Source organism: Gobius niger (genome assembly GCF_951799975.1).
Source record: "Gobius niger genome assembly, chromosome: 5".
Lineage (NCBI taxonomy): Eukaryota > Metazoa > Chordata > Actinopteri > Gobiiformes > Gobiidae > Gobius > Gobius niger.
In genome coordinates, this window is record NC_136856.1 from 7,538,155 (window position 1) to 7,554,028 (window position 15,874).

The 15,874-nt window shown below is 40.7% G+C and overlaps 1 protein-coding gene across 1 annotated transcript in view; it reads right to left on the bottom strand.

The window, feature by feature from the left end:
- gpc4 (glypican 4) overlaps positions 1 to 15,874 on the bottom strand; it is a 105,075-nt gene that overhangs the window by 32,323 nt on the left and 56,878 nt on the right. Inside the window, exon 2 of the mRNA XM_079556310.1 lies at positions 1,436 to 1,594. Within this exon, the coding sequence (XP_079412436.1) occupies positions 1,436 to 1,594 (159 nt within the window). The remainder of the gene's footprint in view (positions 1 to 1,435; positions 1,595 to 15,874) is intronic.

Consider the following 15,874-nt stretch of genomic DNA (forward strand, 5'->3'; position numbering starts at 1 on the left):
CTTAATTTTGTCACTTTGGCATTTAACATAATGAATGTTTTAAGTCACATATGTTGAACCTTATTATTTCCTAGGTAGTTCCTTAGATACAAAAAGCTGCAATGTCAATGCTTCGGCTCATTAAGTAAGTGTAGAACGTAATGTGTAATGTGTAAAGTAATGTGTAGAACGCTGGTCATTATCGGGAAAATAACCGGATTATACGGCCATTTGCCAACTGAACACACACAACATAAACTTCGTACACTTTTATGAAGGTCGAAAGGTTTATTTAATGACTTCCGCGACAAATAGTTCCCAAAAGTTTGTGCGTTGCTCGGCAACGTTTGGCTAGGCTAGAAGCAGCAAGGCTAGCAGCTAGCCTAGCTACTTAGTTGAAGGCGCAGTTGGAGGAATGGTGGTGAATCTCTGGGTAAGTTGAAAGTCAGACTCACGCTAACTTCACGAGCGATTCCCCGACTTCTCTCTCAGTGACGGGACAGATAGTGTCGCTACTACGTACGCGCGGAGTGATATGAAAGCACCAACTCCGTTGCCATTGGCAGCGTCATTATTTTTTTCAGGTCCTTTATCAGAAAATAATGACCGGTAGAACGTTGGGAAATCCCATTCAAATCAACGGAGCTTCTACTTACGTTGTGAAGAGCCGTATAATAAAGCAGTACTAAGCAACTTGTTTACCTTAATAAATCCTTTCATTAGTCCCTCTGGGGGTAATACAAGTGTTAATGGGATGTTTGGGGGACTTTCATCTCCCCCGGTGTCTCTGGCCAGAAAACATTGCAACTTCGCTGCCTCCAGGTCAGAGGTGCAATACACACGAATAGAATCACAAAGAAGCAGCAAACGGGCAAAGCTAACTGCGGGCTAGCGCCACTGAAACAGTATTTACAGCCAAGTTTGAGTGAGAAAGATTATCTCCATTGTGTGATTGGATGTGCAGTATCCCTCTCTCCCTTTGTCTTTTCTGTCAGCGTAGTATTTACTCTCACGGACAATTAATGAGTAAAAAAATGCAACTTGCTACGACACCTGCAGTGGCGCTTTTGGCCTCTAGGGGCATGGGTTACTTAGTTCTGCTTTAAAACTGATATCTACCATGACTAACTGACTAAGAAGACACCTGGTAAAAAGTGCCCTTCTTCAACAAATGGAACAAAGCCACTACCCCAAAGTACTGTCAATGTTTTGTACATTAAACTATAAGGGAGTCCAGGGAATGAGCTACACATGTGCTTTGCTCATTCATCTCTAATACAGGGCTCCAGTTAAATGGTTAGACTTAATAACAAAAAGTCAATTTCCTCTGCAAACAACAACATATTCTCTCTCACACAGATGTGTTCTCGAATGTACAGAAACCTGCAAACCCTGTCGTCCTGCAGTTCCCATTTCAGCCGCCAAAGCCGTCCCGTCCCGTTTGTGCGTTACTCACTGTCGAAGTGGTCGTGCCTCTGCCTGAACGTGGACTGCATGTTGGAGCTGAGGCGGGACACCGGGGCCTTGATTTCCGTGTGGCTCTGCTGGCTCAGCTTCTCCTCCATCTCCACCGTGCAGCAGGAGTAGCCCTGCGGACACACCTTCAGAGGAGCTCCTGCAAGAGACGAGGAAGATGACGGGTTAGAGCGGGAGAGAAGCACAATGTCACAATTAAACATGGTTTTTGGAAACGCATGTCATTCTTGTACTAGTTAACCTCTTACCACCCGCCTAAACCGAATGCCTTCTGTCCTCTTTGGCTATAGGCCTGTGTAACACCTCATTTGAAAGCTAAGACCCACAAAACTTTTTGTTGTTGTTTTGTCACTTTTTTGTTGAGTTTTTGTCACATTTTTTTGTTGTTTTTGTCACTTTTTTGTCACATTTTGGTTGAATTTTTGTCACATTTTTGTTGAGTTTTTGTCACATTTTTGTCACATTTTGGTTGAATTTTTGTCACATTTTTGTCACATTTTGGTTGAGTTTTTGTCACATTTTTGTTGAATGTTTGTCACATCTTTGTTGAGTTTTTGTCACATTTTGGTTGAATTTTTGTCACATTTTTATCACATTTTGGTTGAGTTTTTGTCACATTTTTGTTGAATTTTTGTCACATTTTTGTTTAGTTTTTGTAATTTTTTGGTTGAGTTTTTGTCACATTTTTGTTGAATGTTTGTCACATCTTTGTTGAGTTTTTGTCACATTTTTGTTGAGTTTTTGTCACTTTTTTGTCACATTTTTGTTGAGTTTTTGTCACTTTTTGTTGAGTTTTTATGTCACATCTTTGTTGAATTTTTGTCACTTTTTTATTGAATTTTTGTCACTTTTTAGTTGTTTTTGTCACTTTTTGTCACATCTTTGTTGAGTTTTTGTCACATCTTTGTTGAATTTTTGTTGCATTTACATCCATGTTTTCTTCTCATTTTTTGTGGCTGTTTTGGTGCTTCTTTCCCCAAACTGGAGAAAATGGGATCCGTTCATGTGGGAGTTAAGGGGTTAACCAGTTCATATTTCCATCTTCTCTCAAACGTTGATGAACCTGGACAAGTTTAAAGTGCTCGGGTAAAACGCAATGACTTTTCCAAAATGGCCGACTTCTCCCGACTCCAAAAACATGATCCTCTTGCCACGTTTTACGGTGAAATATGCCCCAAAAACCCGTCTGAAATCTCTTGGACGGCAGCGGAGACTCTGGGCAGCGCTTCAGTCTGAGGTCTGAAGCCTGACAGTGTTTAGGCTGAATGTGGCCCGCTGTGGAAAAATGCCCCGCTTTATTTATTCATACCAGGCCAGAGCGCGGCTGTGATTAAGTTGTCAAATCCCGTCTCGACTCCAGCATTTTGACGCTTCCTGCTAATACAGTCATGTCTCGCCCGTTCAGACATATTAAGGCTAATGGGCGGCTTATTGCAGCGCGAACACGCAATAGGATGAGATCAGAGTTAAACAGACGTGTTTCTTTTCTGCTCTCCTGTAGTATTTTGTAACCTGATTGATGTCACATTCATTTCTTGTATTGAAATGTATTGATAATGACCATTTAAATCTTTACTTTTCAATACGAGCAATCGTCGAATGGAAGGAAACAGCTGACACATCCAGGCCTCTATCGCTGTTTTAGAAAATGACTGATCTGTTACAGCACAAGGGACGCAATGCCCCGTTTGTGAACATTGCTTATGCCTATCATAGAACTATTATTGTTTATCGAACGGTCATGATCGCTTGTTGTATAGTAGTAACTAGCTAACTAACTCATCATCAGAGGGCGAATTTATGTACAGTTTTTTATTTTATTTTATTGACCTTTATTTAACCAGGATAGTCCCACTGAGATTAAGAATCTCTTTTTCAGGCGAGTCCTGGCCCCAGAGGGGAGTCTCTTGTACATGTTATTGGTAGGGGAAACCGGAGTGCCCGGAGGAAACCTACGCAGACACGGGGAGAACATGCAAACTCCACACAGAAAGGCCCCGTCCAGGTGGGAATCGAACCCGGGACCTTCTAGCTGTGAAGCGAGAGCGCTAACCGCTGCGATACCGTGCCAGCTCGAGCAGTGGTTCTCAACCTTTTGAAGTCGCGACCCCTATCATGACAGATAAAGGGGTTCGTGATGCCTGCCCGGGTCTTATCATGAGTAATAGGGACATTAGCCTTTATAATTCTTTAAAAAAAAGAAAAAAAAAAAACAATGGCAAAAATAACATTTACAAAATTAAGAACAAATAATGGCAATATGGTAAAATAGGACACATCCATCCATCCATCCATTTTCTTCCGCTTTACCCAGGGCGGGGTCGCGGGGGCAGCAGTCTCAGCAGAGATGCCCCGACTTCCCGATCCATAAATAAGACACACATGCTCTAATAAAATATTACATTGTCTGCTAATAAAAAAATATCTACAAGACCTGGCGACCCCCCAAATCTATCTCGCGACCCCCAGGTTGTGAACCACTGGTATAGAGCACCATTCGTGCACAATTAAGGCAACAGAAAGTGCTTTACAAAAATGCAAAACACATTTAAAAAACACTAGGCAGAAAATTAGTCCCACAACATAAACCCAATTTTAGAACTTTATTATGATCCTGCGATTTCTTATGAGAGGTGGACACAGTAGCCAAACTGTTTACTCTAACTTTATAATACTTGGTATCACCTTATTTTACAGCATCTTGATGCATTGTACCTAAATAAATGTAGTACAATGTGTAATGTGCTCTGTAAGAATCTGTGACAACTTGTACCAAAGGGTTAGATACACAATGGAATAGTAGTTTGTAGGTACATAATGTAATAGGACACGATGCCCCTAGGGTTTGGGGGCGGGCTTAAGGTTAGAGATACAGCACTGTCTTATTACATTATGTACCTATATTATGCCACTGTGTATCTAACCCATAGGTAAAAGTTATTACACATTGTTACAGAGCACATTACATTGTACTAAATTGAGATAGGTACAATGTATTGAGGGTTGTGTAAAATAAAGTGCTACCTAATACTTTTAATTAAGGAGAAATAAAAATGTGTTGGTGCATAGGTGCAATAAGAACAAAAAAAGCACTGATATTTCCAACAGAAATGACGTTAAAAGTTCCTAATGACTGAGATACAACAATGAATGAAGATTTGTTCAGTGGAAGAGTAAATAGTACTGTGTGAAAGAACAACTCCCAGAAGTACAGGTACTCCAGAACGTTACTGAAGTACATGCACATTTATAAAACGCACTCATCCTCAGGTCAAACTGCTCTTTCGGGTTTGGACTTCAGGAATGCACTTGTTGAAAACCCCCCAGACTCGCGTGAGAACCTCGTCCTGTCCGTCGGCGAAACCCTTTAAACGCTCCTGACGTTCAGACGTGGGATTTGAAAGTCACTGCTCATCATTTACACTTCTAATCCAAAGCGATATCGGCAGACGGCGCACACGGGCTTTGATTGGGGCTAATGGCGAGGGCGGCGGACGGGAGGCGAGGCCCGGCCGCAGCTGTGAAAACGTTGGTGCAGAGGTGAGGAACAGAGGGGGCTTTCAGGGCAGATGTTTGGTTTTCCAGCGCAGTTCAGTGACTGAGGCCTGTCTTACCTGCGGCACCGCCTACGCCTCACGACTCCCACGCCGCTGCTCTCGGACATTAAGGCGAGCGGTTTGGATGATGCACGGCTGAGAACGTAAAGCTCATACTGCGCTTTTTAAGACACACCACCTCCAGCATTATCACAAACTAGAGGAGAGTCGAGCCCAAAGGCACAAGAACTAAAAGAACAAGATGATTATCATGCTTTACGTTTCTATTTCCCTTTACAACATCGACAACTGATACTTTTTACATTAAATTTAATCATCTTTTTTATTGAAAACGGTATATTTTAGAAGAATTAAAGCAGTACTAAGTAACTCTTGCCCCTAGAGGCCATAAGATTAAGACTCAATATTTTAGTCGACGAAATTAACTCCGTTACAGACTCGTGTAATCTGCTCTATGGCACCATGTGGTTTGTCCTCACTCATATTTGCACCTGTACATCTGAAAATACACTCATGCTGCTGCTCTATGTCAAATTGTTGTTGTCTTTATCATAGTTTAAATGTAATCTTTTCACGCCGGCCCTTATAGTCTTACAGCCTTATAGTTTAAAGTGTTCAAAGCAGTGTTAATTTCGTCGACTAAAACATTTTGTCTTAATTTTAGTCAAAGTGATTTTTGGCGACTAAAATTGGACTAAAACTAAATTAAGTTTTTCATAAGATAAGATAAGATTATCCTTTATTGATCTCACAAAGGAGAAATTCACTCGGCGTTCAAGAAGAAGAGTTAATAAAGTGCAGCTGATACAGAGATTATTGCACAGGTTACTTTACAGTCTTATTGTACATTCTGACAGCAGTGGGGATGAAGGCCCTGCTCCGTCCTGCACTGAGGGTGTCTCAGTCTTCCACTGAGAGAGCTGCTCAGCTCTTCTACAGTCCCGTGCAGTGGGTGGGAGGTGTTGTCCATGGAGCTCCATGAAGCAGAGGAACAAGATTAAATACGATTATAATGAATATTCTAAATTTAAGACAATTTTAGTCGACTACATTTACCTGCAATTTTAGTCGACTAAAATCTATTTTTTTTATTAAATCTCGACTAAAATTGAATTCGATTTTCGTCCAAAAAATCTCTACACTCCATTATGTAATGGTCTGGAGAGATTGTTCCTCCACTCATAGAACCAGAGTTACAATTCCAACATTTTTCCAAATAGATAATCTACACAAGCCAAAACATTTTAGATCAAATTCTGAAAAGGGAAATAGTATAAGTATAGTATTTATTTCATGACTTTTTTGTCCTGAAATGTGCAGCTCAATAACAAACTGAACATCCCTGATCTAGTAAATGTTCTTACATTTTTGCAGAGCAGTTGACAGCCTTAGTAAACGGGTTAAAGTTCACACGATTAATTAAAAATACATCCTTATCTCTGCCTCGCTCTTATCGAACTGTGCCCGGGTTTGAGGGGATTTCTGGGTCCTCAACCCTCGGGCCGTCGTCGAGCGCTTTCTCCAAAAACCTGTTTTCATTATTTCTTTGTTGTTGCAATAACAAGCGCTCATCCGTTTTCATTACAAAGCCTGTCCGGATGATAACGCCTGCGCATACTTTCGGTGTTATCTCAGATGCTGCTCAGACCTGTTTATAAAAAAAAGAGATGATTTCAAAGCTTCATGAGGATCTAATGTCCTGGCGCGAGTGTTAGCGGTTACTTCATCTTTTCCCGACGGCTCAGGCCATTTATAGAAGATATCGAGACTATGTAACAACAAACCTACTGAAAAATGTAACTGCAAACCCATAACTTTGATATTTTGGCTTCCGTCCGACCAAATAAAGCGAATGCCTAATTGTTCCTTGTAAACAGTTTTGGCGGACTTGTGTCTCCATGGAAACGCCCACAAATGCTAACGATAGATACAGACGGCATCTCGTCACACTCTTTTTAGCCATTTTCTGGTGGAATATGAACTTATTTATAACACAAATATAAAGCCAAGTGTAAATCGGGCCCTTATGGATATTTTCTCACAGCAGATTGTTCAGTAAAAGTGAAAAAACGGCAGTTGTAGCTAGCACTAGCTAACTGTTAGCAATAGCCTGATGCTAACATGTAGCATCAAGTTAGCATTCTCTGTTATTTATGTATTTATGGGCTGTTAAACCACTTTGCTCCTCTCCATGTCTTTGTATCATTATTTAGTGGAAAACTATATTCATATTTAGCATTTGTTAACGTAGTTTTTGAATAATTAAAGAAAGTTTAGATTTTTTCAAAATTGTTTCCCCCCTTAACTGTTTTCAAACATGACCATATTATTCAAAAACTACTTTAACAAATGCTGAATTATGAATATAGTTTTCTATTAGATAAAGATACAAAGACATGGAGAGGAGCAAAGTGGTTCAACAGCCCATAAATACATAAAAAGAAGAATGCTAACATAATGCAACATGTTAGCATCGGGCTAATGCTAACGTTAGCTAGTGCTAGCTACAACTGCCGTTTTTTCACTTCTACTGAACAATCTGCTGAGAGAAAATATCCATATGGGCCTGATTTACGCTTGACTTTATTTATGTGATAAATAAGTTGATATTCCACCAGAAAATGGCTAAAAAGAGGGAAAAATTGTGTTTCCCAAAAGATTCTATTTTCCCCCTCGGCGAGGCCACGCCCCCTTCTATGACGAGATGCCGTCTGTATCTATAACAGAGACAGCTAGCCATGATGCTAACGTTATCTTCATGCTAACCACTAGCTTCGAGTGACGATTCTTCACATTAACTGGACAATCTGCTCAATTTTCAAACATCAGAATAAGACAAAACATTCAAGAGGACCCGATTTGAACTCGACTTTATCTGTGTGCGAGCTAAATCTGCACCAGAAAGTCCACCAGAAAATGTGAAAAACTGTGAAAAACTGTTCCCTAGCATGACGCATTGTATCTGTACAATAATGTTTACTGTCCTAATTGCACAAATGGTGAAAAAAAGAACTGTATTTTAAAATATGAGTGTATGAGAGCAATGTTGATATCCAATAAATGGAAATGGAATATACTGTGGCCTTTGGTGGCACATTGCATCCCCAAAACAGCAATACTATGATGTATGGCTATAGATTTTGCAGCCTTAGTGTGACAGTAATTGAAGTTTATATTCCAAATGGTAAAATACATCGGATCACCATTATCCTTAAAGGTAAATCTATTGAAATGTAAACCCACAAATTTACATCGTCTACTTTGAAAACCACTTCACTGGTCACAAAAATCAGCAGGAAAAGTTTGTGGTTGACGTGTACTGGAGCAAAGATCGAACTGTTTGGTCTTGTGGCTTTTTGTGCATGGATTAAACAATCAACAACCGGATTGAAATACCTTGTAATTTATGTTCTGCCGTTACAGAAATCAGGACGAGGCACTTTCTTCTCTCACTTTCCTTCATCAGAACATTCAGGGCAGTCAATACCTCCAGCCTGACGTCGCCGGACCGCTGCAGTTTATTTGCCTCCGGCTTGTTTATGGAAACTCGCTGGGATCACATTTTTCTACTTCGGAGACATTTAAAAAGTCAAATTCGTAACCGGTCGAGTCGAACCGGAGCAGAAGGCTGTACCTTACTGTATCACAGGCAATACATTGAATTTACCACAGACCTGAGCTTTGTATTAATGTTTGAGAGGAGGACCTGGTCTGCTTTTGAGGAGGGTCTGAATACTTTTAAGGGGGTCAGTTACAAATTTAGTAGCACATGCAAAGGTGGAGCAGCAGCACAGTCAATTAATCGTCCAGGAGTAGTTCGAAATCCGCGCAGTAATCTTCACTTTACTGTGCGGATGCCAAACTACTCCTGGTATTATTACACTTTACAATATAGTTCCCCCTTTTATCCGCTTAGAAAATCCACATTGTTTAATTTTGTGTAATTATACTTTGTAGTGTAACACTTCACGTAACCATATTTAAATAGGGAAAACGTGGAAGAGCTCGGTAGCTTCTATCTTGACCTGTTTTGGAGCTATAGAGGAGAGAGGGAGAGGCTAAATGCTAACGCCGTCTGCGCTGTGTTTACGTGACTGAAGGCACGGGGGAAGATCAGACAGGTCCTAAAGAACTCGTCAAAGCTCAGGTAAGAACATATCTCAGTATGGAAAAACGGTGGCCTGTTCCTTTAAGACCCATCTTCATTGACAAAGCCTCGACTCCCTTCACAAATTTCCTTCTTTCATGCTTAATTTGGGCTTTTCTTCCACTACTGTTTAAGCTCTTTAATTTGGACATTGTTGTGCCATAGAACACAGTGTCACAGATTTAAAAACACACTGTTATAGTCAAAATGAAAGTGTGTGACCGACAATTCCCACTACTTTCTGCAGAGGGCGCTAAAACCAAACATCGAGACGCAAACCGTCACTGTACTATTCATAAAGAGGATTTTTGTGTTATCAATCGTAAAACATCAATGCGGAGACGTCCAAAACAAACAATGCGACCACAGTGTCAGCGCAGCCGTGGTCAAGTGTTGCTTTAAAAACCAATCAATAAGATTTTAGTGCGGGCTGCCACGTCATAAAACAGAGGGAACCTATGTATCCAGGCACAGTTGGCAGTCCCGGCCCAAGGATATGAATCCCTACATTACTTTGCAACACACGGCTCTTTGTAGCACCGTCAACTTCCAAAAAACACTTCTAGCTTTCAGTCGGGGGGGGGAAACACCTCCTCCCCCACAGTCACCCCCTGGTTTTGGAGACACGCGGGCCAATGAAAACGGCTCTGCGTGCACGTGGAAAATGGGCCTAGTTACCAAAGTACACAAATAAAAGTGAGATGGTCAGTATTTCAGAGGAATGCAGGGGGGAGCGCAGGGACAAGCGTTACATTGTTAGCGCAAAGGATTAGGGCCGTGTAAAAGTAATAGGGTGAGTTAGCGCGGGCGACTCCCGGGAGAGACGTTTGGCAGCAGGTTTTTCAAACGGGGAAAGATGCAGCGAGATGGAGATTTCATATAAACTTTAAGCCCTTAACTCCCACCTGAACCGAGCACATTTTCTCCAGTTTGGCTTTACCCCAGTCCAAAAGCTTCTGGAGAAAAGGTGTGAAAATATAGCAACAAAAGTGAGACGAAAACAATGATGGAAATGTGACAAAAAAGTGAGAAAACATTGGCAAAAAAGTGATGAAAAATGGATGAAAAAGTGGCGAAAATGTCACAAAAATGTCACAAGAAATTGACGAAAAATTGACAAAAAAATGACAAAAAATTTATAAAAAATGGACGAAAAAATGACGAAAAAATGACAAAAAAATGGATGAAAAAATGACCAAAAAATGACAAAAAAATTGATAAAAATTTGACAAAAAATGATGAAAAAAAAATCTGATGACGTGAGGAAAAAGATCCTCTCGGTTCAGGCGGGAGTTAAGAGGTTAAGCACAAAAAAAGGTGTTCAACTCATCTCTCGCAACGTGTGAAGAGAAAAAGGCATTTTCTGGTCGAGGGTAAGTTGTTCTTGGACGAAAACTAGTCACTTAAAGCAGATATTCCAAGTTAAATCTTGGTGTAGAGTAACAAATGTGTAAAGATCAGCGAAACACCAACAAAGCCGATAATTCGACCTGTCACGATCATTACTATATTGCCTAGAGGTCGACCGGTATATTCAGCTATTTCTCCAGGACTGAAAGCGATAGAGACGTCCCATGTTTTGCATTGGAAAGAGCAAAGTCAGGGCTTCAAAACGAGCCCTCTCAAAACTCCCACGGCCTCAGGGGAACAGAGAAACATCGAGATGGAAATTGGTCGGCAACAAGTTTGTTAAAGGGACTACGCAGAGTTTGAAAATGTTAAAATTAAGTATTTTCCTCCTCTACATGTTCCAGCCATGTCCTAATGTGTAGAATGAGCCCAGACCTGTTCACGGCAACTGCCTCTAAAATCCTGCACAGTCACTCAAAAAGTTGCACGAGTTTAATATAGAACCTGCAGTTACACGTATGACCTGAAGTGGCAGCAGTGAGTATAAAACGGCCAACTTGCATCTTGCCCCTTTAAGTTGGAGAATTCAATTGGGGAGTTAGTTTTAATTCCCGGAGTTGTGTTTTTTATCGTCAAGGCTAGCAACAGTATGCTAATGCTAACGGCGGCTAATCAAAGCTGGGACAAAAACTATGATTGAATGACCAAAAGTAATCAAATAAAATCTGCCACTGCTGGAGCGGCCAAGTATTTATGTTTTTACAGGATTATAGACCAGACATTCGGAAAAATCGGGCAATAAAAGGCCTAAAATATCGGCATCGGCCTTAGAAAAACCCACATCGACCTCTCATATTGACTGTTCAATAAAAGACAAAAACAATGCATTTCAATATTAATCATCTAAACATTTGGGTCTTTGTTCTTATCTTTCCCCAAATACTTAAACATTTTTAGTGAAGTGTGTTTATCTCGCCGTGCTGAAGCCGTAAACCACACCGTAAATCGAAACTGAAAGTACATGTTTAATAAGTAATTCCCACAGCCACCAGCAGGAGGAGCCCCAGGCAAAGTCCTCAGCAGCTCTAGTGCCTGCGTATTTCATTATTCAATTCTTAGACAGATAATTAAAAAAAAACACCAATGCTGAAGCGCTTTTTTTAAGTACACATGTCCCCTTTAAAACGCTTTATTTCGATAACTCCTTCCAAAATAGCATAGTCAGTATCGCTTGTTTAGGCATCATAAGCCCAGGAATGAGCTTTGGGAACTGATTTGAAGATCAACCAACCACTGATATATTTCATTGACGCTCCATATCCAACAGTTGTCCAGCTTTCCTGCTGTACCAGCTGACAGTTTGGTTATCCGTCCCCCACAAAAGGTAGAAAATGCTGGATTTACTTGCCTTTCTCAAGCATGCCGTCAAAATCCCACATTGCCAAAATTGTGACTTATCTTGCCAAAACATAACCTCTGTGACCGCGGTAATGAATAGACAAAACACTGGAAAAAGCCCTGAAGAACTTTTAGCAGCAGCAACGTGAAAAGTCGTGAGAGGTTTTCCATATTTAGAGCCGGCTAATGGGGGGCAGAGTTTGCTTATACAGACGGCACAGCCCTGTAAGGCGAATGTATCTGATATTGGACTATAGATATACAGTGAGCCATGGGGGGAGACAGAGGGGAGCGAGTTCTCAGGCTCTTTTGGGGGCCTGAAGCTGCAGGGTCCCACAGCATGAGAGGAAAAGGGCTGTCGACTGGTGGGACAGAGCGCAGACACGGGATACGTGGGGTTGGATGGTGTGAAGAAATGAGTGATACTTTGTTTTATGTTGGATTAGGTCGGCATTTGGAGCTAGATTAAATGACAGGGCCTTTTCCTTAGACTCATTGTTTAGTTAAGGGTTGTAGAGGTTTTTAAAGTGGTCGCCTGGACAAGGGCAGGGCGATATGGCCTAAAAAAAGAAAAACAATATATTTGATGATATAATTGACAAATTACTTTCTTTAGCACCACACTCATTTCCTCCCAGGAATGATCTACTCAAGCAACATTTCATTTTACTTTTAAGCACTTGTGTCCTACACAGTCAGTTTTTATGCTGCTCTGATGGAGCTGAGTGTAACATAAATTATATCGTGTTCACAATGATATAAAAAAATGATATCACAACATGTGATACGATATGGCCCACCCATAGCCTGGACTGGGTTTTCTGTTGAAGCTGCTTCGCATCCAAGTAGGGGTGAAACAACTAATCGATTAATCTACGACAAATCGATTATTGAAATAGTCGACAACTATTTTAGTAAACGATTAATCGTTTTCTGGTTCACACAGAGTCAAATAAAGCAAAAATTACATGAAATGTAGTATTTTTGATGAAAACCTATTTTGTTTTTATAGGGTCTGTACTCTGTAGTGTTTTGTACACTGTAAATTTCTTGAATATCTGTCTGTGTCTCATCCAATCAGAAAGCAGAATTAGCCTGCAACAAACACTCACTAAGTTTACTCCATCTCAAGCTGTGCCACTTTAGCGTTATATGATAAAAAAAAATTAAAAAATTAAAAACAAAAATTTTCACGGCTAAGCGATTAATCGATTAATCATAAAGATAGTCGTTAGATTAATCGATTACAAAATAATCGTTAGTTGCAGCCCTACATCCAAGAAGCTTCTTTAAACTCATGAACTCAATACACCACGACTCTCTGAACTTTGAGAATGACTGCTCTACACGACATTGAGTTAGCCTGGGAATTTCCAGGCTGCTGTGTGAGCTGTGTGGAGGCTGGGGACCATGGCCGAAATTTTCGCAAGGATTTGGGACCAATCACAGAACGAGGAGGGACGGCAAGACGATGACGCACTATTCGTTTGTTTTACGGACATTTTTTTAAAGAATATTCCATATTTTGATCAGGCTTGTTCTATATAGTTTAGCTCGAAAGTTCACAGCGGGTACGTCCTACGTCATCTGGTACGATTGGCTGTGGCCTCGTGCAGACGCATGATAGACATTCGTAGCGCCCAATAAACGGCTATGGACGATCGTAAACCACACCTTTCCTATGAGAAAATGAATTGGTGTCCCCAGACTAAACATAACTTGTGAAATTTTGTCTGGTTATCATTCAGTAACACATGAACAGCTTTTAATAAAAATCTTTTTCTCACTTTTTATTTAGACAATGGAATCTCCGGCACACTGTAAATCTTACAAAAAGTGATATTTATTTACATTTACATCAGGAAAATTTGCCTGAAGAGGCCTAGCTGCTGAAACGTTACACTGCAAGATTTACAGTGTGCGAGAGATTCAATTTTCTAAGTTATACGAGTATTAGACACGACCTCTACAACGCATAGGGCTGTCACGATAATTACTATATCGACTTATCGTTCAATAAATAACAGATAAACGATACATTTTTGGGCCCGATATTTATCGTCTGTACATTTATTAGCATTTCCCCCCATTCATTCTTTGTAAAACTTGAGTTACATTATATTTCATGTTTATTGCAGCTTGTGTGGTATTTTAGGATACATGATACACTTTTAGAACAAAGGTTCACTGTCATTTTTATGCCTGAGCGTTGACAGAATCTAGTATCGCTAGAGTCAATAATATTGTTTATCGCGATACTTTCCTGCCTCAATATATCGAATTGCAAACTTGCACCTGCTCTCACTTTTTCATTACCTTTCAGGACACTTTACACATACATACTACTGCAGCCACAACTGCCCCACGGCTAACTGGCGAACAACGTGGCTCTCTGACCATCAGGTACAACAACTACACAAGACAAATTATAACACAGTGAGGAAGGAAACATGGCACCGTGAACAGGAATCCAGATTTGAAATTTCAGCCCCTTTATCAAAACAAAGCGGCCGTGGATGAATCCGTCTTCCACAATGGAACCGGCCGGGACGCACTTGTTTGGGGACGTCGGGGGCGGCGCATTGAAGAGGAACACGGCGCTTTTACCACTTTCTCCAAACAGTCGGTCCCCGTCTTGTAAACAAACTTGTGACCGAGTTTTGTGGCATTCAGGGCCCTTTTCTGTGGAGCAGCACCGCCGCGGTCGCCCCCTCTTTTAAATGGATCATAAAACAAGTCACTTCCCTTTGACATTGTCCTGCCTGGAGACCTGTTCCCAGAGGAGGGAGGGAGGGAGGGAGGGAGGGGGCGCCTGACTGGACAAAAAACAGATTAAGGGGAAACACTGGGGTACCATCGTGTGCTGCCCCGGGACCCGGGCTTTAGACATGTCAGGGCCAGGGGGGTCGGAGATATTTACGGAAATGATCATCAACATTTTGGGGACTTTCTCGATGAGGGAAATCCAGTATTCCTTGAAAATCATAAGAAATGTGCATGTAAATGACTTGGCATGTGGTTAATGTGTTATTCAAAAAGGGAAATGAACCGGGAAAGACTAAAAAACTGTAGAAATCACTGCATAAGATAAGACTTTGTTAATCTCACACTGGAGAACAAGTCTTGGTGCAGACAATAACAAAAAAGTGTGCACAGGTTTGCAATAAAAGCACAAATGTACTTTTTTCTTTCTTAAAGCAGGACACACTGCAAAAAGTAAATATCAAGCATTAGCTTAAATGACTTGAATTGAGGAAATGTATCTTGTTTTGAGCGGTTTTCACTCATTTAGACACTTTTCCTGATCGGACCAAGTTTACTTTGCTTGTTTGAGGACATTTCAGACCAGTTCTAGGGTAAAATTACATGAAATAAGGACGAAATGTATCGAAACGAGTCAGAAACATCTCAGAACAAGTGAAATAATCTAGGACAAATGCCCAAGAACTTCTTGAACTAGTCAAAACAACTAAAATTTGGATTATTGTGCTCAAATTGAGATGTTTATACTGATCTAGTAAATTACTTTTTGCAGTGCAAAGCAACGTGTTGACCTTAACCTTAGTCTTTCATCGCCCCCTGGTGTCTCTGGCCAGAAAACCATGTTTGCAACTTGACTGCCACCGGGCCGGAGCCACCAATACACACTAACAGAATCACAAAGAAGAAGCCAACATGCTAACGGGCAAAGCTAACTGCGGGCTAGCGCCACTTTAAACAGTATTTACAGCCAAGTTTGAGTGAAAAAAATGATTTCCACTGTATAATCAGATGTACAATATCCCTCTGTCCCTTCGCCTTTTCTGTTAGCGTAGCATTTACTCTCCAAGACAATTAATAAGTAGTAGTTGCGCTTATGGCCTCTAGGGGGAAGAGTTACTTAGAACTGCTTTAAAATCAGGCTGCTGTTTTAATGTTTCTTGTCAAGGAATAAAATAAATGAATGAAATATGAGATATAAAGCTTG